Source organism: Ambystoma mexicanum, chromosome 2q, assembly GCF_040938575.1.
Source record: "Ambystoma mexicanum isolate Mex_15411 chromosome 2q, UKY_AmexF1_1, whole genome shotgun sequence".
Lineage (NCBI taxonomy): Eukaryota > Metazoa > Chordata > Amphibia > Caudata > Ambystomatidae > Ambystoma > Ambystoma mexicanum.
The window spans coordinates 228,175,619-228,199,693 of NC_090924.1; the positions used below are offsets into that span (position 1 = coordinate 228,175,619).

The 24,075-nt window shown below is 44.7% G+C and overlaps 1 protein-coding gene across 1 annotated transcript in view; it reads right to left on the reverse strand.

The window, feature by feature from the left end:
• PDILT (protein disulfide isomerase like, testis expressed) overlaps positions 1-24,075 on the reverse strand; it is a 286,134-nt gene that overhangs the window by 229,623 nt on the left and 32,436 nt on the right. Inside the window, exons 3-4 of the mRNA XM_069646703.1 lie at positions 4,843-4,976; positions 4,338-4,475 (exon numbers count right to left, since the gene is read on the reverse strand). Coding sequence (XP_069502804.1) covers positions 4,338-4,475; positions 4,843-4,976 — 272 coding nt within the window. The remainder of the gene's footprint in view (positions 1-4,337; positions 4,476-4,842; positions 4,977-24,075) is intronic.

Sequence of the window (24,075 nt, forward strand, 5' to 3'; positions counted from 1 at the left end):
GGGTCTGGGCTGACTGCGAAGACCAGGGGGAGAAATCAAAGGGAAACGTATGCAAGCAAATGGCCAGAAACTTGAAAGGATAATATTTCATAGTGTGTAATGGGCACAAAAGAGCAGGACCTCGACGGGGGGGGCAGGTGAATGCTAAAATACAATGGTAGAACTCATACGAACACAGGAGCCCGAGCTGGTGTGGATAGGAGCTGTTATTGGGCTAAAAAGTGAAATAAGAATTTAGGGAGATAGAATGTAGCGAGAAAAAATGTATGAACACGAGGTCCGGAGGGTATTCAATAATGGCGACTGTCCAGAGGCATAGCTTCATTCAGTCCTTTCTCGATGGATCGCAACTTGAAAACCCACCATGCTTCCTTGTAGTTGAGAGCATTTTTTACATTCACTGTATTTTGGATTTTCTCGAGTACCCACCACTTCATTTGGTCTTGATTGTGTTGGAATTCTACGAAGTGGGGAACAAGTGGGGATGTTAGGGTCCGGCATCTAATTCTGGAGCGATGTTCAACGATGCGTTTATGTATTGGTCTGGTGGTTTGACCCACATACCTCAGGCCGCATGGGCATTCTATTGCATAGACCACGTTGGCTGTTTTGCAGTTGGTAAATTGGCGTAATGTCCACTCCCTGCCTTCAATTTGGAAAGTTTTCATTTTGTTGGAAGGTTCCAACATCACAGGTTCCCTGTTTGACAGCTCCTGTGACAGCAAAGTCACTTCCTTGAAGTGACTGCATTTAAATCTGCACCTTTGTTGCAAAACCACATAATTATGAAAGTCATAGGGGGTCATTACAAGTTATGAGGTAACCATGCCGCTATTAGCGGCATGGCTACCCCCTCACCGGGTACCGGGTCCGGGTTCCTTGAATGAGGTATTACCGGGCCATTCCGACCTTGGAGGGCCCGCTAATTCCTCATTCACGGAACCCATCCCCATTCCCATTCAAGCCCCCATAGGGCTCAATGGGAATGGGGAGGGTGCTAACAACGGGCCCGTTAATAACAGGCCCGTTGTTAGCATCCTGGCCTGCTCGCGGGACCCGCTAAGGACGCCTGGTTTTACCAGGCGGCCTTAGCGGGTTCCGCAAGCAGAACTCGTAATGAGGCGGTAAGGGGTTGACAGCTCTGGCACCTTTACCAGCGCCGTCAATCCCTTACAGCTTAGGTCGTAATGACCTCCATAGTCTGCGCAACAGAGGGCGCGGAATTAAGGTGGCTTTAGCTGAATTTCCAGGGTTTTGTTGCATTAAGTTCTCACCTTAACATCCCTGCAACTAAGTTGTTTCCTTGAATTTATATACATATATTTAGATACATATATATATATATGTATATATATATATATATATACTTGCCAACATTATTCTGTGACCAAAAATCTGTAGGAATCCTAAAGTTTCAAAAATAGTCAGGCGAGGAGGTAATGATAGGAATAGGGCGCGTCAGCAGCCCATTGTCATTGAATGCGCCCGCCACCGTGGGAGCCTTAGGGAGATGAGAAGAAGCTGAATAGACACCTACCTGCGTGCCGTTGTTCGTGCATCCTCCGGCACACATCACAAAAGCCAACACCAGAGGGCTACCAGTTCCAACTCCCTAGAGGGTGCCGCATTCGAACTCCAGTAGGCAATCAATCTGCCGTCAGCTGCAGCGTTAGAACCCACATAAGCGATTGTGGAGAAATCGCGCACAATCCACAAAAAGACATAAATTCCTGGTGCTGGTTTGTAACATGGAACGCTCCATGTAAATATTGCGTTAAGACATGGAGGAAAAAAACGCACTCCAAGCATGAGGTACTGAAGGTCCTGAAAAAAATAACAAACTCGGATACAAACAAACCGAGTTTAATAAGTGGTAAAAAAATTTAGGCATAAAACACACAGCAAAACAAAGCAGGATGCCAGGGCAGTGTCCTGAATGACGCGTTTTGCGCTTCCCAGAGCGCTTGATCACGTTAGGGAGACGTGAAAACAATTACAATAGATATTGCAGATTAGTCCTTTTCCCATGTTGCCCATCTCCACAAGCCAACAGCTAGGTCACGAAGCCGTGGCGGCCATATTGGAATGTAGCAGTATCCTGCATTAGCCATTGGAAAATCAAGTTAAAGATAAAAGTATAAAGTATTTGCATTGCACATTGGTATCCTTCAAAGAACATGTAATCACACTAATAAATAAAAGGGACGCATAAAGAGGTTTGTATCAACAGATCCCACTATGAGAGAAACTCGGCATTCCAATACTGCAGCATAAAGTGCAAGTGCATACCTATGTAGGCATATAAGCATGATAACATGAAAATGCTGCCCATAGCTGTAAAATAAAATGCAAGTGCATATCTATCTAAACATAGCAACATAGCAGCAATATACAGTCGGAGAAAGCCAGGGACAGAATAATAGTGTCAATGTGGAATCACAATTGGCAGTTACAAGCAATAAATACATACAACCCTTAGAATAAAAACATGTTTCAGACAGGAACCATAAAGTGCAAATAGCATACCTTCATAAAGACATAAGTCCAAGGCTACAGTATAAAGTGCAAGTGCATTATCGACATAGCAGCAATAAACAGGCAGACAAATCAGTAATCATCAGCTTGATTGGACACTCATTTAGTTTGGTCTGTTGTACTATTGCTGTTTGGGTTGCTACTGTGTCACATCCCTCTTAAGAGTATAGCCTACCCTCAGACCACGTTACCACAAAAGGCGAAGGAAGTACATTTCTTACTGGTGCCTGCTTTATCATTATGATTGGCATCAAAGTTGTTTTGCAGAAGAGTGAGGACAGAGAAGGCGGTTTAGCCACTACTCATCTTTGAACTCCTGAGGGGTCGAATGAATTTTGTCACACATTCGTCACAGTGCATAACACTGCCTTGGCATTCTCCTCAGCCTATAAAAAACAAATGACAAACACTCCTTATTTCTTACAACGGACGTCATTTAGGGGTCGCCAGGGGTCACAACTGCAACCCCTGAGGTCTCTCTTGCTACCTGTGTGGTCTCCCTTGCTACCCGTGTGGTCTACCTTGCTACCCCTAAAAAGACGAGGCCCCCAAATTGAGGATCCTGGGCTGTGGCCAGCAGCATGTGGCTCTTTGGGCAAGAAGCATGTAGCTCTTTGTTTCTTTTCTGGAGTGGCTCGTTTTCTGATAGCTATAGCCGTCAAGATAGCTCAGTGGGTTGAGCGTTCGCTGCTGCAATGTGCGTGTGAGCTGCAGGTTGCAGGTTCGGCTCCCGGCAAGGTCAACTCAGCCTTTCATCCTGCTGAGGTTGATAAATGAGTACCAATACAGGTTGGGTGATATTGTATGTATATTTGTTCTATATGAAGCACTTAAGCGTAAGTGCTGTATAATAACACATCATTATCATTTGGCCTTGGACATTTGCTTGCATTCACAGTCATTTGGTAAATGGGCCTATACACGCTGATATTAACGATACATATGCTTATTCATTCTTGTATGACATGTATATCACTTTACAGTGATATCATAACCATATTTTTCGTAGTGTACTTAGAAACAATGCTATGTGATGCCACTTCCTGTTTTGTCAAGGGGTGAAAGGTTGTGTTCCATCGCTTCTTGTGATGTCACTTCGGGGTGGGGTCAAATGACATCACTTCATGTGATGTCATCAGCGGTCAAGGGTCATGTGATGTCACTTCCGCTACCCCTGGCATTTTGGTGAAATGACGACCCTATTTGTTACCTGTTCTGTGTCCTGTACTCCAACCACAAATCAGGTTCCCCTAAGCCCCATTACACCAAAAATGTTTTAATTGTACTGTAGCCTACACTACTACTAATCCTAAACTACCCCAAGCTACAATTCCCTCCCCTAGTTTTCAGGGTTCTACTGACCTGCCTTTATACAGGCATGAGTTCAAACCCAGTGGAGCCTGGGGGAGAAATTCAATTTCACCTGGTTGAACCCCTGGAACTCCTCATGTTTTCGAGTTGTGTTCAAATTGTCTCACACATGCCTACATAGCAGCGAGATACCTAGCAAGATAATCAAAGGTGACTCTATTAGAGCGCAAAAGAATGATAGGGGTAGCGAGTGGACGTGGGAGGAGGATTGCGGTAGTCAGCTCGTTCTTGGGCCCTCTATATTCGGAGTGGATGAGTGCCATTTGAGAACTGCACTATCAGTCCCTAAGACTGTTACTGTGTCAAGCAGCAGGATGCACTCTAACATACCACAAGCAGGAGAGGACTCTGCAAACACCCCGATGCCGCAACTCCTTCAGTTATTGCCCATTGCAATTCACTCACTGGGAAGGTTGCTATGTTTTTCTTACCTTTTTGAATACAGTGACTGTATTTTTGGTTACACCATAATTGGCAGAGATATCGTCACTGTTTACCACTCCGAAAGCAAGTTCCGGGACATCCTTAGCTGCTTCATAGAAAAGATTTGCCATCCTGCCCTGAAGATCCTGCAGAAAAGAGTATAATTGTTTGTACTAGCGTTTCGGAAGAGAAAATAAAATGCTTTTATTACCACGGTCATACGGGCCGGGGTACTAATAGCAATAATACCCTTGCAAGGGCTTGGGCCTGTAACTATGGGCACCGGGGCATTACCTGAAGTGGTAATGCCCCCCCTGCTCGGGGCTTATTGCTTAATGATTTCTTAATCAAAAACAACATAAGAAGACCAAGCATAGGACAAAAAGTCAACAGAACAAGAAAGATATATTCACAAATGCAAATGGCAAACTCATTCCTTCTTTGTGTTATGGGCGCACAGAACATGTGTCCTTTTTAGTCAGTGCCAACAATAGAACCTCCCAAATAATTCACCTTGAAAAAGCCAATCACAGCCACTTCTTCAGCCCCAATGAAGGACTCGGCCTCCTGCGTGCTGTTGAGGTGGACGGTGCTGGATCCAGTTCTTCTGTTCAGCCAGGTGATGATGGCCGATGCACTCCTGACTCCTGAGGGTCAGAAAGCAGAGCTAACATAAATGAGAAACTAGAGGGCAATTTGGTATTTTTTATTTAAAACAAATAACACCTCTCTGAATGATAGCTTTTTATTCAATGGAATCAGATCAGGAAAAATATGAATCTCAAGGATTATTGACCAACTTGTGTTGCCCAGAAAATTTAATTGCAATTTCCTGAAAGTTAAAGTATAGAAATCCACTGTAGTTGGGCTGTGAATCACTGATAAATGAATAAGAGTGGAAGCACGCACCCATTCTCACCTGTGGCTGCGCTGCAAACAGAAAACAAAGTCCTTCATGGGCCCAAACGTGTTCACAAAATTAGCAAAGCTGCTGACATAACCTCTACAACTAGGCTAGGACGGCCCATTGAAGAATTAAACAGTGTCAGTCGCAGTGGGCCAAGAGGCAAGGGAGTTATTCATTATAGTAATATCCATATCAACACATTACATAGAGCACACTGCTACGACTCTCTGTATTTAATAATACGTTATGTTATTAACTGATTCAATGGTGCTCATTTTATCGTCCTCAGAGGGATGCAACACTGAGTCAGTGCTCTTTTGATTTCAGCGTGGGCATTGAATACTGTGTAGAGATCCCTGAAGCAGATGCATTAACCTACTGAGTTAGTACCTGTGAACTAAATAGTATACGCAGAATTCCTAGCAGCGTTAACTTTTAACATTCTCTGCTATCTTACTAAAAAAGAAGATGAAGAGATCTGAAAGAATGAGGCGGAGGCGAGGTGAAGGAGAAACAAGGTGAGTTTATTTCAGAAAGGGGCCCGCCGTGCCCGTCCTCTCCTTAACGCCTCCAACGGTGTCCGGGTCACGCGAACCAAGCTGCATAGTATTACGAGGTGAATGGTGCGCGTGCCCCCGCATTCCAACAGGACCGCCCTACACACATCACTACTCCTACACACGTCACTACACACCTCCCTCCTTACAAAACAAACAAACTTAAAATTAGAAAGGCTAAATATAACATTTCCATTTAAAAGAGATATATATAGAATTGTGCATAGAACATTTGAGCTAATAGGACTCTTAAGCTTTTATAATATTAATTTAAATAAAATCTGTCAACACTACAAATTACAAATTCAACGCGAATGACGCACACTATCTCAATAAGATGCATAGTCTTTCATCCACACAGGTTTTGACCTGAATCTCTGATAACTACCAGAACTGCCATCAACATTCCTATCAACCACATTCTCGTTCTCAACTTGAACACTTCCATCAGAACTGTCATGAGCACTTCCGCCTTGTTCACTCTCACCCCCACCTTGAACTCTTCCCCTCTCCTCATCTCTTTTCTTTTTGCTGTCATTATTGGATTCATTATTTTCCCTTCTCATATCCTCACAATATGCTTTTCCAATCCTCCCTTTGGACCAGACCTCTCCTCCTTCCAATATAACCACACTCTTCTTCTTCAGATCCTTTTTCGACCCAAAAACTTGTTGTCCAAACATTTGTTCACTAGTCTGGGATTCTTTACGCATATCATAACTCCTACTTTCCACTCACGCTCTTTCACTTTCTCCCGTGCATCAAAACACATTTTGTTTCTTTCTTGGCTCTCCCTGATACATTTCATTATCTGTTTTCTATCCACATGAACTACTCCCGCTACTCCCAACCAACCTGGACAGAGTTTTGTTCCAGGTTCCCTTCCTTTAAGAGAAACAAATGGTGATACCTTTGTCACCGAATGTGGGGTAGTGAGGTAGTTCCATGTCATTATCTCCAACATCTGCTTCCATGGCTGCCTTGCCTTCATGGCCAGCTGTAAACCTTCTTTCAAAAGACGGTTTACTCTTTCCACCAGGCCATTGGCCCTTGGGTGGTATAACGCAGTTCTAACATGTCTAATGCCATAACTACTGAGGAATTTTTTCATTGCCACCGAGACAAACTGAACTCCGTTATCTGAAACCAGTGCAGTGGGCACACCCTCTCTTAGGAACATTTTCTCTAGAAACACAATAAGCTCTCTAGCCGTGACCTCTCTTACTGCTTCCCATTCAATCCATTTTGTGTGGAAATCTACCAACACAAATAAAAACTTCAATCCACCACCTAATCCCATTATGGGTCCCACAATGTCCACCGCAACCTTGGACCACGGTTGCTCTGGCACCGTGTTAAAACTCAACGGTGTTTCTCTTGTCACTTTGGTTTTGTCACTTAATTGGCACTCCATGCAATCCTTCACCCACCTTTCTGCCATTTTATCTATAAGTGGCCACCAGAAATTCTGTCTGAGTTTCCTCTTCATTGCACTGGATGGCCCTCATGGGCCAACTCCAAAAGAGTCTGCCGGATCGCCAGCGGAGGTATCACACAACGTCCTCTCCTAAATCTTCCTTCACTTATGTTCAACTCTTCCTTAACTTCCCACCAAATGTTAAAATTCGTATCCAAATTATTCTTGTGGGGCCATCCCTTGACAGTCCATTCTTTGATCAACTTCAGTTCCTCATCAGACTCCTCTCCCTGTAACCACTTTTCTTGGTCCACTGCCTCACTAACCTCAGCTATCACTGATTCTTCCACTGTCTCATCCTCCACTGTCTCAGTTTCGTTTAAAGGCATTTTTGATAGACAATCCGCTACTAAATTCTTCTTCCCAGGAAAGTAACTTAGGTCAAAGTTATATCCTTGAAGACCCAAACCCCACCTGCTTATCCTAGGCGAGCCTAAAGCCCACTTACCACTCTCAAAAAACTGTACCAATGGCTTATGATCAGAGCGAACCACAAATCGCCTGCCCCACAAGAAAAATTTAAAATGTATCACAGCCCAAAACATGGCCAAAGTCTCTCTTTCGATTACTGAATACTTGAACTCCGCTCCCCTCAACGCTCTTGAAGCAAAAGCAATCACTCTCTCCTTCTTGTCCTCATCCAATTGTACCAAAGTGGCTCCCAACCCCTTCAAACTAGCATCTACAATTAGAATAGTCTTATCCCTGGGGTTAAACCTCCCAATAGATGGTGCTCTACTGATTGATTCTTTGATACCTTCAAATGCCTTCCCACATTCTGGAGTCCACTCAAATCTCGACCCCTTTTTTAGTATCATTATTATTGGGGCCGACACTGTTGCAAAATCTTTCACAAAGCGATGGCAATATTCTGCAAGGCCTAAAAATGACCTCACTTGGTCCTTATCCGTCGGTACAGGGGCTTTTTCTACAGCTTCAACTAAACATTTTTTTGGTCTCACACCCAATTCATCAATCTCATGTCCGAGATACTCCACCTTCCTCACTGCAATCTTACACTTGTCTCTTCTCACAGTCATTCCAGCTTCTGACAACCTTCCCAACACTTCTCTCAATACTTCATCATGTTCTGCCTTAGATTTTGCAAACACAAGCATATCATCTTGGAACACTACAACATTCCTCACACCCTCCATCACTTTGTCCATAACTCTCTGAAATACTGCCGCTGCCGAGGCAAGTCCGAATGGCATCCTTCGATACTTGAACGTTCCAAAAACCATAATGAACGCTGTCAAGTGCTGGCATTCTTCCTTCAGGGGTATCTGGTGATAAGCCTGAGACAGGTCAATCACAGAGAAAACTCGGGCCTTGTCTAGAGTTGACAATGTGTCACTTATAATCGGCAACGGGTGTCTGTCCACCAGAATGTTCCTGTTAATGTCCCTCATATCAACGCAAAGTCTTATGTCACCATTTGCCTTGGCTGCCACGACGACTGGTGACAACCATTCTGAACTTTCACTTTCTTCAATAATTCCCTTCTGTAATAAGGACTCGATTTCACTCTTTAGTCTCTCTCTTAGGTTATGAGGTATCGGCCTCACCTTATGCACCTTGGGCACTGCTCCTGCTTTTAAGCGAATCTCGTGTTCAAAGTCTCTCACCATACCCAATTCTCCTTTAAAAACTGCCGGGAACTCCTCCTCCCATTTGTCATGTACCTCAGCCACAGAAACAGGATCCTCTGCACTTGCCTGTATCCTGATTCCAAGTTTGCGCTGTTCCTCCCAGCCTAACAAGGACGAGCCTTCTCGTGTGACGAACACATCTGAGTCACAACTTCTGCCCTTATACTTAATCATTGCTTGGAACTTGCCTAACACGTCTATCTTCACATTTCCATCGGCATAGGGTTCTATACCGTGCTCCTTCAAATCTTCAACCTTCCTTTGCAAACATACTTCATATGTTTTTCTCGAAATCAGCGTCCAGTGAGAGCAACTATCCACTTTCCATGTCTCCACTCTTCCGTTCATCATAAACACGTCAGTCGGAGCACTTCGCTTGCCGGATAGTTCTGATACTTCCAGTACGTGTTTGGTCTGAGTCAGCTGAGCAACATCCGCATTTTCTTCTTGCTCCGAGGTTCTTGCACCAGACCCTATGCACTGCACTTGCCCTGAATCTCTGCACACTCTGGCGAAATGTCCTTTTTTCTTGCACTTCAAACAGAAGATGTTATTTGCAGGACAAAACGTGCTGGTAGAGATATGGCGATTGCTTCCACACTTGTAGCATTTGACTTCTCTGCTCGAATTCAGTCTTTTGAATGCTCTCACAGCCGCTACTTCACCTTCTGCTTTTTCACTCTTCATCGTGGACATGTATTTGTGAGTTTGTTCCATTCCTCTTGCAATCTCAATTGCTACCTCTAAAGTCACATCTTTGGTCAACAATCTGTCTTGTACTTTCATGTTACTTGTGCATCGCACCAGCTGATCTCGTATCAATGAGTCTGTCAACCCTCCGAATTCACATGTGTGACTTAATGATCTTAGCGCTGCCACAAAATTCTCTACTGGCTCCTGTGTCTCTTGAACCCTCTGGAAAAACTTGTGCCTTTCAAATGTCATGTTCTTTTTTGCTTCAAAGTGGATTTCCAGTTTCCTCTCAGCTATAATGTACTGGTCCATATCACCTTGGCCCTCCAGTGGGGGCTGGGGCAGGCCATCATAGACACTACGACATTCAGTCCCCAGGTTATGCAGAAGAATCCACTCCTTCCTTCCTGCAGCAAATGTATCACCCCCAATTGCCACCAAGTAAGTGTCAAAAATCTTCTTCCACCTGTCCCACCTTATCTGTGGTGCTCCAGGCTCAGGTAAGAAGGGTGGGGCGGGGCCATGCTGGCTTCAGCCATGATGATGTAAGATCACTTTTTCACTTTCCAATGTTTATATTTGCTAGTCTGTAGGACCGGACTACAGTATTTATCTGCCTATTTGTAGGTTTGCTTGTAAGGCTTGCACACAGTCTGTGTGTGCTCTTCCCTTAAGGCTTGCACACTGTCTGTGTGTGTTCTTCCCTTAATGTCTTTGTGCCTCCTCAATTATAAATAAAGTTTGCAGGCTTCAAAACTTTCTTGTAACTTCCCTCTTTTCTAGGGCCGGTTGGGCTAATTTCCCACTGCTGAGAGTTTCCTCCTTATGGACACTGTGCCCGCCTGCCTGTGTCAGCGCCCGCCTCCCCTTCTCCTCACCTCTCTCTCTCTTACTTCCAGGGGAGCGCATCTGATGGCACGGCTCTGCGCGGCTCTGGCATCTTCAATCGCACTGCCGCACCACCCAGCCCTGGGCCTCTAGCCGTCCGCGCAGGCGAGGCCCTGCCTGCAGGGAGGGGCTGGGGTGGCGCTGCGGCTGCCTTCAGCGAGTGAGTTTCTCACTTGCATGGACCGCGGACAGGCACATCTCGTGGCGGGCCCCCTGCTCCTCGTCGCCAATGAAAGAATGAGGCGGAGGCGAGGTGAAGGAGAAACAAGGTGAGTTTATTTCAGAAAGGGGCCCGCCGTGCCTGTCCTCTCCTTAACACCTCCAACGGTCTCCGGGTCACGCGAACCAAGCTCTGTAGGATTACGAGGAGAATGGTTCGCGTGCCCCCGCATTCCAACAGGACCGTCCTACACACGTCACTACTCCTACACACGTCACTACAAGATCCCAAGGGAGGCTTGCCAGATATGCCATTGGGAGTTGTCCTGGCAAGCCTGTTTCCCATGGTAGACCACTATGACGATAAAAGAACCAGATTCAGAGCAATCTATGGACTTCATTTGGGGGAGGCCAGGGGACAATGTTATGCGATGCCACTTCCTGTGATGTCAAGGGGTCAAACGTCATGTGCCATCACTTCCTATGGTCACATTCTGGGGCGGAGTCAAATGGCATCACACCACTTACTGTGATATCACTTGGGGCGGGGTGAATGACATCACTTCCTTTAATGTCACCAGGGAGATGACATCCCCGCAGGCATTTTGGTGAAATGAAGTCCCTGGAGAATTCATGCCTCATGCGTTATTACTCTACCATAGTTGTACGCCAAAACATTACAAGACAAATACCTCATCGAAAAAATAAACTTTTTAAAAAAATGAATGGATAAAAAAAGAATTTCACATCAAAAGTAATAATGAAGAATCTCAAAAAAGAAAGCAAAAATAGCGAAATGACCTGTATTATTTCCATTTAAAAAGTAATTTGTACGCAAAGTATTATGTTTTAGAAGAGGGGACTATGTGTTATAAGCAGGTGTCCAAAAACGGGCCACTCCCAGCACCCTCAGCTCAGCGTCCTAAAGTTGTGCCTTAATCTATTCGCTGATCAACAGTATAGTGTGTCTACGTGAAAGTGGGCAAACGCCCCATGACACTGAACCTTCTGCCATTATGCCCAGATGAACTACTGGGCCTGCCTGCTCTTTTCTTGCTTTTTGGAACTTACACGGGGTGCACTTACTTTAGACTGCTACCTCTCTATTACCTCAGGCTAGGCAAACCATCCCATTTACCCTGTTGGCTGTCTTTGGTTTATGTTCCTTTTTCAAAAGTCAAACTATAATACTGTGATTGTGACCTTTAAAATGTTTTTTTTTTAATTGATTTAAGTAACTTTATATTTTTTTTAGAAAATAACACCACCTTAAAGCTGCATTCTTCATTTTCATTGTCTTCGTTTTATGTGAACGTCATATTGGATTGGTTATAGTTTGGGCTATTAGGTGCCACTTGTAAGTTGCATTACAGTACCGGTGGGGGGAAATGGCATATGAGGAGGGACACAAAGCTTGTAGGTGTTGTTTGGTTATTTGGCCAGCCATTGACTGCCCATAGCCATGCTAATCTGCCCATGGCCATGCTAATCCCGATGGCCATTCCCAGCCAGTTCCTGTCCCTCCCTGCCCAAAATACCTTGCCATGGGAGCTCTTTCAGCTCACTTTAAAGAAGTTTTACCATCAAACTTTGCACTCAAAATGCCTGCCAGTGTTTTATGAGCAGTCTTGTGAGAGTCAATGACTTAAGTGGAGTTGTAAACACGCTACTGGTGTAATTAAAATGTCTTAACCAGGTCCGGCTTCAGCCACTCCATTTATAAACACTATAAACCGCATTATGTGTATGCCGGTCCAGAATAAATGCTGGTGGTATTTCCAGCACTGGAATTTATTCCAGACCGGCAAAACACAAGTCTGCCAGTATCAGGCCCCTACCGGCAGATAAATGCCTGAATCACCAGCACCGGGACTCCTGGTGGCCGTGATTCAGGCAATCCCATCCCATGGAGTCCTATCAGACTCCATGGGAATGGAATTTACTGTCACTCTGCCGCCCCTAATATCCTGCAAATACCGGGATGTTGGGCAGCAGAGACAGTAAGGCAGGGTTGCTGATAACCCGTCGGGATTACCAGCGTGATACCGGCAACCGGTGTATAGTCATAAAGTCGAATGAAATAATATCGAAAGTCATAATGTCTAAAACAAAAAGTCGAAAAAAAAAAAGTCACTTTTTTTGGTTGTTTTTGTTCGAAATGGGGGTTCCCCCCCAAACTCCCCCCCCTTTTGTTTTGTTTTACCCCTTTTTTTACCTCCGTAACCCAAAAAAAACATGTAAATAAAAAAAATTAAAATGCAACATTTTTTTCTTCGACATTATTGTTTAGACATTTTTGCAATGCGATATTATTTTTTCGACATTATGACTGCACACCCCGGCAACCCTGTGAGTAGCTCCTATGTGTGCCCTTAACTGAAGTCCTATTAAGAACAAGCTTTGGCTTGTGAATAAGTATTAGCCATTTGCCAGGCACTGCTATGAGATGCCCATGTACTTGCACCATGTTGCACCCGCTACCACCAATAGCCAGTAAATACCACTACAATAGTGCCTGGCAAGTGCCTTTGCCATGGCTACACAAAAGCCCAAACAGTCGGCATTGGCAATGCTTGTTTTTTCACTGTGTGGGATTTTGCACTGGCCATTTTGTGTACCCCTGCCATATCCGTTCCAGCCCTTCAACGGGTGTAGCAGATTTGTCCCTGGTTGTCAGCAATTTTGCGCCTGTGAAAAGCGGGTGTCTCTTGAGAAGAACCCGAAATGTGTGCAATCAAGCATGGCAGGTCTGTGATGGGCTCTGCAGGGTACAGATATAAGACCACAACTACCAGTCTTTCAGATGCATCACCCAGTTTATTTATTTAGGTAAGGCGTGTTATAACATGGCGCACGTCATCATTCTTTCCACCACTTGATGGTTCCAAGAATTCCAGGGGAGTAGTTTGTGACCCCAAGCATAGGCACTTTGGAACCCAAGCTGTTCTCTGTAGTTTTGCTGGTAAAAAGGTTGGTGCTGCCATCCCGCTTCCCTTTTTGACAGGTTGGCCCCCACCTGTCTATGCCCCACCCCATCTCTTCATAAACCATGTTAACCCTTGCTGTTAACCCACTTGTTTGAGGAGGCTAACGGGAATGCCAGCGTTTTTGCCACCGGCATTCAAGTGCCGGCATGGAGACCCAAAAAAGAGTCAGATTCAACGAGAGACCCCAAAATTCGATGTTCTTCCATTGCCATTAGGCTATTTATCCTCTGTTGATAGCCCGTAAACTGTGTCTGGTTCGGTCAAGTCCTTCTTGAGTTCAGAATACCTGCCAGAAAACCTGTCCATTTTAAGCAGGCTTCTCTGAAGGATTGGTAAAACGGGGGCAGAGTAAATGACTTCCTGCCTGCAACGGTACTGACCCTGGTCCTGTACCACGGGCCTTTTGCACTCAATGGTCTGTCAGGCACCATGTCATCTCTCTATTTGCCTGTCTGGCTCTGCTCTCATCTGTTAAAACGCACTCCTTACAACTAATCTGCTTTTCTTTCTTTTCCTTTTCCTACCAGAGAATCCACGCCGGCTCCTCCCTCCCTCTGCTAGATACCAATTTGTGTCGAGTTTGTAAGCTAGTCCCCTTTTAGTTTCTATCCTTGTAAGCACGGGCTTCCATCAGACGTTTGAGGACCGTGAATAGTTCACGAACTTGTTGATGTGATTCCCACATCTAGCATGAAGATGCTTGCACCCCGATTACTGTGTGAAGATCCGCGAATGGCTCCCAAATAAATCCTGGAGCCAGATCCTTGAAAATGCACCACCCGCGCATACATCATGCCGGTTGCTCTGCTGGGGCCATCCTTCGATATTACAGAACAGGCCATAAAACCACCTCCCTTATACCAAATTTCCGTATTGGAAAAGAGGTAGCATCGGTGTGCCCAATGCCAATGTTGGGATCCAGTTTGCTCAGCTTCAAGATTCACGAGCAAAGCGGGCTTGACGAACAAAGTGGGATAAGCACCAATCAGAAGGTGATGCACCTTCAGTGGGCACACGGTGGGTGGCATTTGTAAGGTGGCAAGGAGGCTCTCATTGATTCTCCAGTTGATCTAACATGGGAGGTTGCACACTTTGATGGCCTAGTTAGCTTCCAAATCCAGGCCTGGTGCCTGATGCAGGTATTAGGCAATGTGTACCCTCTGTGGACCCAAACAGAGTGGCGGTCTGACAGGCGGCAACTGGGCATGGGAGCCACATAACTCACCTAATGTGGCACACGTTCTAGGAGTGCACAGGCCTTGCTGGTGCACGCTCCGCCAAGCCTTTGATAATTCGCCATAGACTACTGTTTATTATGGACCGTCGCATCTTAAGATCAGGACCCCGCTCCTTCCGAGCAGGTCACCATCACACCTGAAATCCTGCAGCATCTGCGCTAATCCTTCTCCCAGTACTTACCCAGCCCATCATCTCAACCCCGCCCAAGAAATCCCTGCACAATGCAGAGACTTAATCCCACTGGTTTCCTGCATGATCTCAGGGCTCAAATCCCTCGTGACGCAGATCTCTAAAACGAAACTGAAAGGAGCTCTACACAATCTTCAGCAATAGGAGAAGAAGTGCTTTTGTATTCTTTTTTGAGAACGTAATTGTCATGGAGATCCCACGGTGGTCACATGTCAGCTTCAAATGAACATTTTAAGCATCACTTGAAGCAATTCCAAGAAAGAGAGCAAAGGGAACATTGCACAATCCTGGGCATTCCTGGACTGTGCGGAATCCATGCGTTGCTGTTATCCAAAACAAAACACTGGCCTGTTGTTCAGACCTTGTTACACACATTAGGGCGCATTCCGAAGTAGGAGGTAATGGTAAAAAGGGGAGGGAATAGAATAACTACCACTTTTACCGATCTTTCGAATTACAAGTTACACATTTGATGGCAGCAATTCCACATATGCTAAATCCACGCTAAGAATTACGGCCTGAGGAAATAACAACAAAATGACAGTAATTACTCCTGCACTAATTGCTCTGATGAAATACTTGGAAAATACCACCAGAAGAGGTAGTAATTCCTCCAGAAACAGCTCAGTTACCTCCACTTGAGAGGTGGAGGTAAACGCAAAGAAGTGATGAAACTGAAGACCCAGGTGCAGCCAATTGGTTCCAAAAGGGGGTATTAAGGCCTGTACCCGCCAGAAACACAGATTCCAAGCAACAGGCAGCCCCTGCCAAAGCAATTACGAACCACATCAACAACCTGCTACGGTTCATCAGTCTGCAGAGGCATGCAGCGCAGCACAGTTCAACGATACCGGAATGCCAGGGGCAGATTTGTTTGATGAGGCGGTCACCCATACCTCATGCCAGACCTCCCCCCTTGTCACAGTCCTATGAGCATATAACCACACTTAATCACCTGAACTGTGACACCATTTCATGCCTGCCGATCGTGGTCCAGGTTGGCATTGAGAGCCTGGTCCGCATCAGGACTACCATCCCGCCTCTGCTGAATCTGGTGGCTATTCTGTGCTTCTGCTCCATGGATATACTTCAGCACACTTTAGATGGGGATTAGCAATCAACTTCTTATGCCCTGCGACAACTTTCCTTATTGTCAGGTATATGGCGTGTCGCATATGTGAGAAAAAATGGAGGCCAAAGCCCCACCTCCGATCAAAATGTAAAATTGTTGTTTTTCACCAAAAAAAGGCGCCACAAATCAGATCTAATATCACAATGATTATTTCATTCAAGTATCTCAACATGTCCCAGTTAACCGTTTCATGGATGCACGAATGAGACATGCACACAATCACATTTCCATGCACAACACCCCGACTCAAGTGGATGCAGTTCAGAAAAGCGCTCAAGAACTTCCTCTTCAGGAAATGGCTCCTCCCTAACACCCAACTCCACACAACCAGCACTCCCCCATCCTACCTGAGACTCAGTGATCTGCTCCCCACTGTCTCCTGCCCTGGTTGCTTGTGGATCCCCTGATTCGGATTGCCCACCCTCGCCCTCCCCTGTCATCTCCCCACTCCCTTTTTCTCTGCTTCCCTCACTGTGTTCTTACCCCTATGATTGTAAAGTGATCCATTGCTTCCAGAAGCTAAGTCTGCGCTCAATAAATACCTTAATAACAACCATAATAATACTAATATTAATATGCCACAAAGGCACATTTCTTTTTGTTACTCCACTCCCTTAATGTGACCACAGCCTTGGACTGTACACATGTGTCATTGGAGCCCCCCCAACCGCCCCCAAAGCAGGGGAAAGGTTAACCACAAAAGAGGACAATACCATTCTATGAACATACTGATGACACGTAAGATCAATCTGCCCATGTGCTACTGCTGTGCCCGATTCCGAGGTTTGTCGTTCGCCTATGCAACTGCGATCTGATAGGATAGATGGACATCACCAGTGGGCAGAAAACATGGATTTTGGGTACGTGAAGGCACTAACAATGCAATGCACAAAGGGAGCAGGAGGGGAGAAAGGGACATGAAGGGGGAGTGGTAAAGGAGCAGTGCAGTACCCAATGCACGCATGCATACACACAGCTTTCATGCTGCACATGCCCGCAAAAAAACCACTTTAGATGACATGCACCTCTCCACACTTCCGAGTGTTCCTATAGCTTGAGTTCCCTATAGAGCCATGGACAGAAATTGCATGAATGAAGGTGCCAGATAGCTCGGTCAAGATGTCTGAAATGGTTCATAGCCCATATCACCCCCCAATCACAGGCATAGTGTGAAATGACTAACATGCCATGGTTTGCCTCCCAGGTATACAATGAAGTTGTTAACCCTTTTCATTTAACAAGGTCTGTGTCACATCTTGAAAGGCATACAAATAAGCCACACAACAATACAGGCTACAGTTAGCAAAGATTCAGTGGCTAATGGGACCCGTCAGGAACTCTGAGATGGCACCGGAAGGGGCATACAACCAGGCATACGTCTAGACGAGGGTGTGTATTGAGGACATGTTTTGACTACTTAAGGGACCATTCAGGGGGGTCCTCATGTACTGCCCTGAAAAGTCTGGATGATGGTTTCATCTATGAATTGCTGTATAACATCTGCATTTGGTCGAATGTTCCCATGCCACCGGAAGGGAATGTTCCTTCAGACTCAGATGATGACCCCGCATGGGATCACAGGCCTCCATGGGGTGGGTGTGCAGATGGCAGGGACACACACATCATCAGTCTGGAACTCAATGACAATGATTTTTGGTCACATGAGCATGCACCGTACACTGGACTGTTTTCGTACATTGAAGTAACATCTATGACAGACACCAAATTAGCACTGGATTCCTTTCTTTGACTGCTAACGTGTTTAAGATGTGATCTACTTACACACATGTTCTCCCATCTCCCACACTCAGGCACTCCCACCTCCCTCATCCCAAGACACCTCCCTTCTCACCTTCATCATCCCCAACACCAATTGCCTACCACCTACCTCATCCCCAGTACCCATTCCCTCCCGCATCCCTTATCCCCAATACCCATCATACGTCTACCACCCTCATCCCAAAATGTCATTTATGTGCAAATGCCAACTTGCATGGCCCTTAGTCATGTGCCGGCGTCTGAGATGAGGAGGGACTCATATGTCGTTGAAAGCACCTTGGTGGACTGCTGGCCAGCGATCACTCTATGTGGCTGGAGAACTGGAATGGCTGAGTAAACCTCAGATATGCTGCAGTGTGAGGGCTATGACCCACACGGCTTTCTCTATGTTAAACGTCTGCTATTGCTCACTGCATGGACTATGTTTTGACTATCACTTGCCTTGGGTCCTCCCTGTTTAACCCGCTATCTATCTTGTGTACACTGTCAATGCGCATTGGCGGCCCCAGGATATGACAGGTATTGACATTGGGACTTGGGGACTTTTGTCTACTCATTGGGGTCTTCTTGATTGGAACCTCAAACCTCTGCTTCTCCGATGCTCTCCATGCCCACCATGTCAAGGATGATACTGAATGTCCCCTCCGGTGGTTTAGTTTCAGAGACTCCATTGTCCCTCCACGGTGGCTTCTGTTCCCTTGCAGTAGGCCCTGAGACACTGCACCCTGGCCATGAGGTTATTCCACTGCTTCTTCATATCATCTCTGTCACCGGGCACAGTCCCCACAACCACCACTGTGTACCAGATATCTGCCCAAATTACTTTCTTCCTTTGGAGAGTGGTCTTCTTGTGGAGGGCTCCAAACAACACCTTGACATGTGCCTCCAGATCATCGACCATTCCAGTTAGCGCTGGTTTGGAAAAAGTACGCTTCCACAGCACAATTTCAGGAACCTGGCTCTTTCCTTTGTCCCTCAGCATGAGTGTGGCTTCCTTCACCCTCAGATGCCTGCAGGAAATGGGTGATTTTAAATAGATTGTGTTTTTGAAAATGTCAGCTACTGAGCTTCTTGTTTTCTGTATGATGCTATTTCCATCTGACGATGATTCTGCCATTTTTTGGAGAAAATGCCATTCAGTATATCCTCCAAAAATGCCTTGTGGAAATGGTAATTCCGCAAAACAATGGTGGATTTAACACGTGCTGAAGGTTTTCATTGGTAATTGCAGTAGACGAAATTAGCATTACTGCTGGGCCCTTTCATATGCTGCCATGGGGTCATGACATGACAATAATTCCACTAGACTTATTAGTGGTAACCTTAATCACATCTGGTGAAATAACTAATATTGTCTACCGCCAAATCTGTTATGAAAGCCATTATGGCCTAAATTGCTGAGAGAAAACTGAAATATACTGGATTGTCTAGCAATAAAAATACTCAATGTTTAGAGCTGTCAAGTCTACTGAAAGTAATTCTGGTTTCTGCTCACTCACCACATCACAATATGGATCACTCCTTGATACCCATCTACTCAAAACCAGCATGTGGGTTCACTTATATCGGTGGCACAATCCCCGTCTTTTTCTCTCTCATTACCATTAATAAAGCTTGATAGTGCCATCAAAGCTGCCATGCCTCACTAGTTTACCAACTTCATCTCCCTTCTCTGTTCTCTACCCAGTGAGAGGATGAGAAGTCGGCCAAGAGAACTTCCCACTTTTTGCCACCGTTAAATGTAGAGGGAGAGAGAGTAGAGAGAGAGTAGAGATGAGATGCGGGTGTCCATAGATCTGGAGAGGGGACAGAGAAGAGGATATCAGTGAAAACTTCTCTAGAGGAAGGGTGCGCTGACATAGGTGCCTGCGATGGGAAGTCCAGAGTTTGCACTCAAGATGTCTTTTTTGTGCTTTTTCCTACTTGACTTTGTGAGAGAGGAGGCATAGGTGATAGTGTAGTAGTTAGAGAATATAGGAGAAATGGAGAGAGCCATAGGTCGGGAGAGGTTTTGATAGGAAAGAAAGAGGAGCACAGTACAGTTATAGCTAAACTCACCAGGAGGCCTTGTAGGAGACGTCATAATGGAAGCACAGCACAGAGAAATGCAGGAGGTTCACAGATGGAATACAAACACACCTAAATCCAACTTTAAAATTGGAGGCACAACACAATGAAATGCAGGAGGTTCACAGATGGCATACAAACACACCTGAATCAGATTTTAAAGATGGAGGCAAAGATGGAATACAGCCACACCTAAATCTGACTTTAAAATTGGGGGCACAACACAGTGAAATGCAGGAGGTTCACAGATGGCATACAAACACACCTAAATCCGATTTTAAAGATGGAGGCACAACACAATGAAATGCAGGAGGCTCAGAAATGAAATACAAACACACCTATATCCGATTTTAAGGATGGAGGCACAGATGGAATACAAACACACCTAAATCCGAATTGAAAAATGGAGGCACAACACAGTGAAATGCAGGAGGCTCAGAGATGAAATACAAACACACCTATATCCGATTTTAAAGATGGAGGCACAGATGGAATACAAACAAACCTAAATCCGATTTTAAAAAAATGGAGGCATATCAAAGTGAAATGCAGGATGTTCCCAGGTGGAATACAAACACACCTAAATACGATTTTAAAGATGGAGGCACAGATGGAATACAAACACACCTAAATCAGATTTTTTAAATGGAAGCACAACACAATCACATGCAGGAGGTTCACAGAGGGCATACAAACACACCTAAATGCAATTTTAAAGATGGAGGCACAGATGGAATACAAACACACCTAAATCCGATTTTAAAGATGGAGGAACAGATAGAATACAAAAAAATCAAAATCCGATTTTAAAGATGGAGGCACAGATGGAATACAAATACACCTAAACTCGAATTTAAAGATGGAGGCACAACACAGTGAAATGCAGGAGGCTCACAGATCGAATACAAACACAGCTATATCCGATTTTAAAGATGGAGGCACAGATGGAATACAAATACACCTAAATCCGATTTTTTTAAAATGGAGGCAAATCAAAGTGAAATGTAGGAGGTTCCCAGATGGAATACAAACACATCTAAATCCAATTTTAAAGATGAAGGCACAGATGGAATACAAACACACCTAAATCTGATTTTTTTTAAATGGAGGCATATCAAAGTGAAATGCAGGAGGTTCCCAGATGGAAAAAAACACTCCTAAATCCGATTTTAAAGATGGAGGCACAGATGGAATACAAACACAGCTAAATGCAAATTTAAAAGTGGATGCACAGCACAGTGAAATGCAGGAGATTCACAGATGGAATACAAACACACCTAAATCTGATTTAAAAAAATGGAGGCACAACATAGTGAAACGCGGGAGTTACTCAGGTGGCATGGAAACAGACCTAAATCCGATTTTAAAGTTGGGGGCACACATGGAATACAAACACACCTATATCCGATTTTAAAGTTGGAGGCACAGATGGAATACAAACACACCTAAATCTGATTTAAGGATGTGGGACGATGGAATACAAACACAACAAAATCTGATTTTAAAGATGGAGGCACAGATGGAATACAAACAAACCAAAATCCCATTTAAGAATATAGGGGCACAACACAGTGAAAGGCAGGAGGTTCACAGATGGAATACAAGCATACCTAAATCCGATTTTAAGGATGTAGGCACAGATGGAATACAAACACACCTAAATCCGATTTTAAAGATCAAGGCACAGATGGAATACAAACAAACCAAAATCCCATTTAAGAAAATATGGGTACAACAAAGTGAAATGCAGGAGGTTCAGAGATGGAATACAAGCATACCTACATCCAATTTTAAAGATGTGGGCACAGATGGAATACAAACACACCTAAATCCGATTTTAAAGATGGAGGCACCGATGGAATGCAAACACACTGAACATCGATTTTGAAGATGGATGCACAGATGGAATACAAACGCACCTAAATCCTATTTTAAAGATGGAGGCACAGATGGAATACAAACACACCTAAATCAGATTTTAAAGATGGAGGCACAGAAGGAATACAGACACACCTAAATCTGACTTTAAAATTGGAGGCACAACACAGTGAAATGCAGGAGGTTCACAGATGGAATACAAACACACCTAAATCCGAATTTAAAAATGGAGGCACAACGCAGTGAAATGCAGGAGTCTCAAAGATGGAATACAAACACACCTAAATCCGATTAAAAAAATTTGAGGGACAACACAGTGAAATGCAGAAGGTTCTCAGATGGCATAAAAACACACCTAAATCCGATTTTAAAGATGGAGGAGCTGATGGAATACAAACACACCTAAATCCGATTTTAAAGATGGAGGCACAGATGGAATACAAACACATCTAAATCCGATTTAAAGATGGAGCACAGATGGAATACAGGCACACCTAAATCTGAATTTAAAAATCGAGGCACAACACAGTGAAATGCAGAAGGTTCACAGATGGCATACAAACACACCTAAATCCGAATTTAAAAATGGAGGCACAACACAGTGGAATGTTGGAGGTTCACCGATGGAATACAAACACACCTAAATCCGAATTTAAAAATGGAGGCACAACGCAGTGAAATGCAGGAGTCTCAAAGATGGAATACAAACACACCTAAATCCGATTAAAAAAATTTGAGGGACAACACAGTGAAATGCAGAAGGTTCTCAGATGGCATAAAAACACACCTAAATCCGATTTTAAAGATGGAGGAGCTGATGGAATACAAACACACCTAAATCCGATTTTAAAGATGGAGGCACAGATGGAATACAAACACACCTAAATCCGATTTAAAGATGGAGCACAGATGGAATACAGGCACACCTATATCCGAATTTAAAAGTCGAGTCACAACACAGTGAAATGCAGGAGGTTCACAGATGGAATACAAACACACCAAATCTGATGTACATAGTAGTCACAAGTGCACTGATAGAAGATGAGTGTTGATTGCAGCAAGGAAAGAAGAAGTGAAAGGCACAGTGACGTTGGGAGAGATAGTGGTGGAGGTCAGCCAAGCTCACTTTCATGACTGCAGGAGCATAGATAGCCTAGGATCCCATGACCTGGGAGAAGTAGTTAGTCAGGAGGACGGAGCATAGTTCAAGAGGGTTAAGGCCATCCATGCCCTCATCTGCCCGGACAGACACAGACAGGAGTCTTGGGAATGGGGCCTTCAGCAGCGGGCCGGCTAAGCCTGCCGGCTTCATGATTGGACCAGGTGAGATGGGCTCAGCTAATCATAGGCCCACTACAGGAAAACAAAAGGCATTCTGCTGCTCTTGGTATGGGCGGCCATTTTGGGAAGGCCTACACAATGCATGTCTGCTGGGACACAATTGTTCCTCAGCAGTTTGGTGTGTTCCTCAGCAAAAATCGACGCTTCCACAAAATAAACCAGCATACACATATAAAGCCTTTTTTGAAGTAGAAATAATACGCTCTTTATCCCGATTGTCTGATCAGTGCTAGGCTTCTGCAAATCAGCCCGGGAGGGCTTACCTTGGATGGTAAATGCAGCAGGATTCATTTTATTTCAAACAGAGATCTTGTGGTGGGTGGGTAAGGCACTGGTGCAGTCTGCTTCTGTGCGACCTTCTAGGTGGATGTCACCTTGAAATGAGAGTGGATGCAGGGAATTCTTTGATCAGGTCTTCAAATGGCCATCTCTTAGTAGACTTTCAACAACCTTCTGGGTCTAGGGCATGTTGAAATCAACACCAATGATGATGAAATTTGCATAGCAATCTTGGATATGTTTGGTCAGTTCATGGGGAAAAGGGTGGTCATCAGAGGTCGGTGCATATATCCTTCATATCAGCACTTCTGTATCTTGATTCTTGACCTTAACTGAACTGATTATGCCCTCATCGTCCTTAACACCTGACACTACCCTAATTGGCAGATTTTTCCAAAATAAGAGAGACACCCCCCTCGCTCTAGTGTTAAAGGTAGAATAAAATGTTTTCCAAGCTACGTTCAAGCTTTAGGGATTTCATTTCATGAATATGAATTTCTTGGAGTACAGAAATGTCGCAGG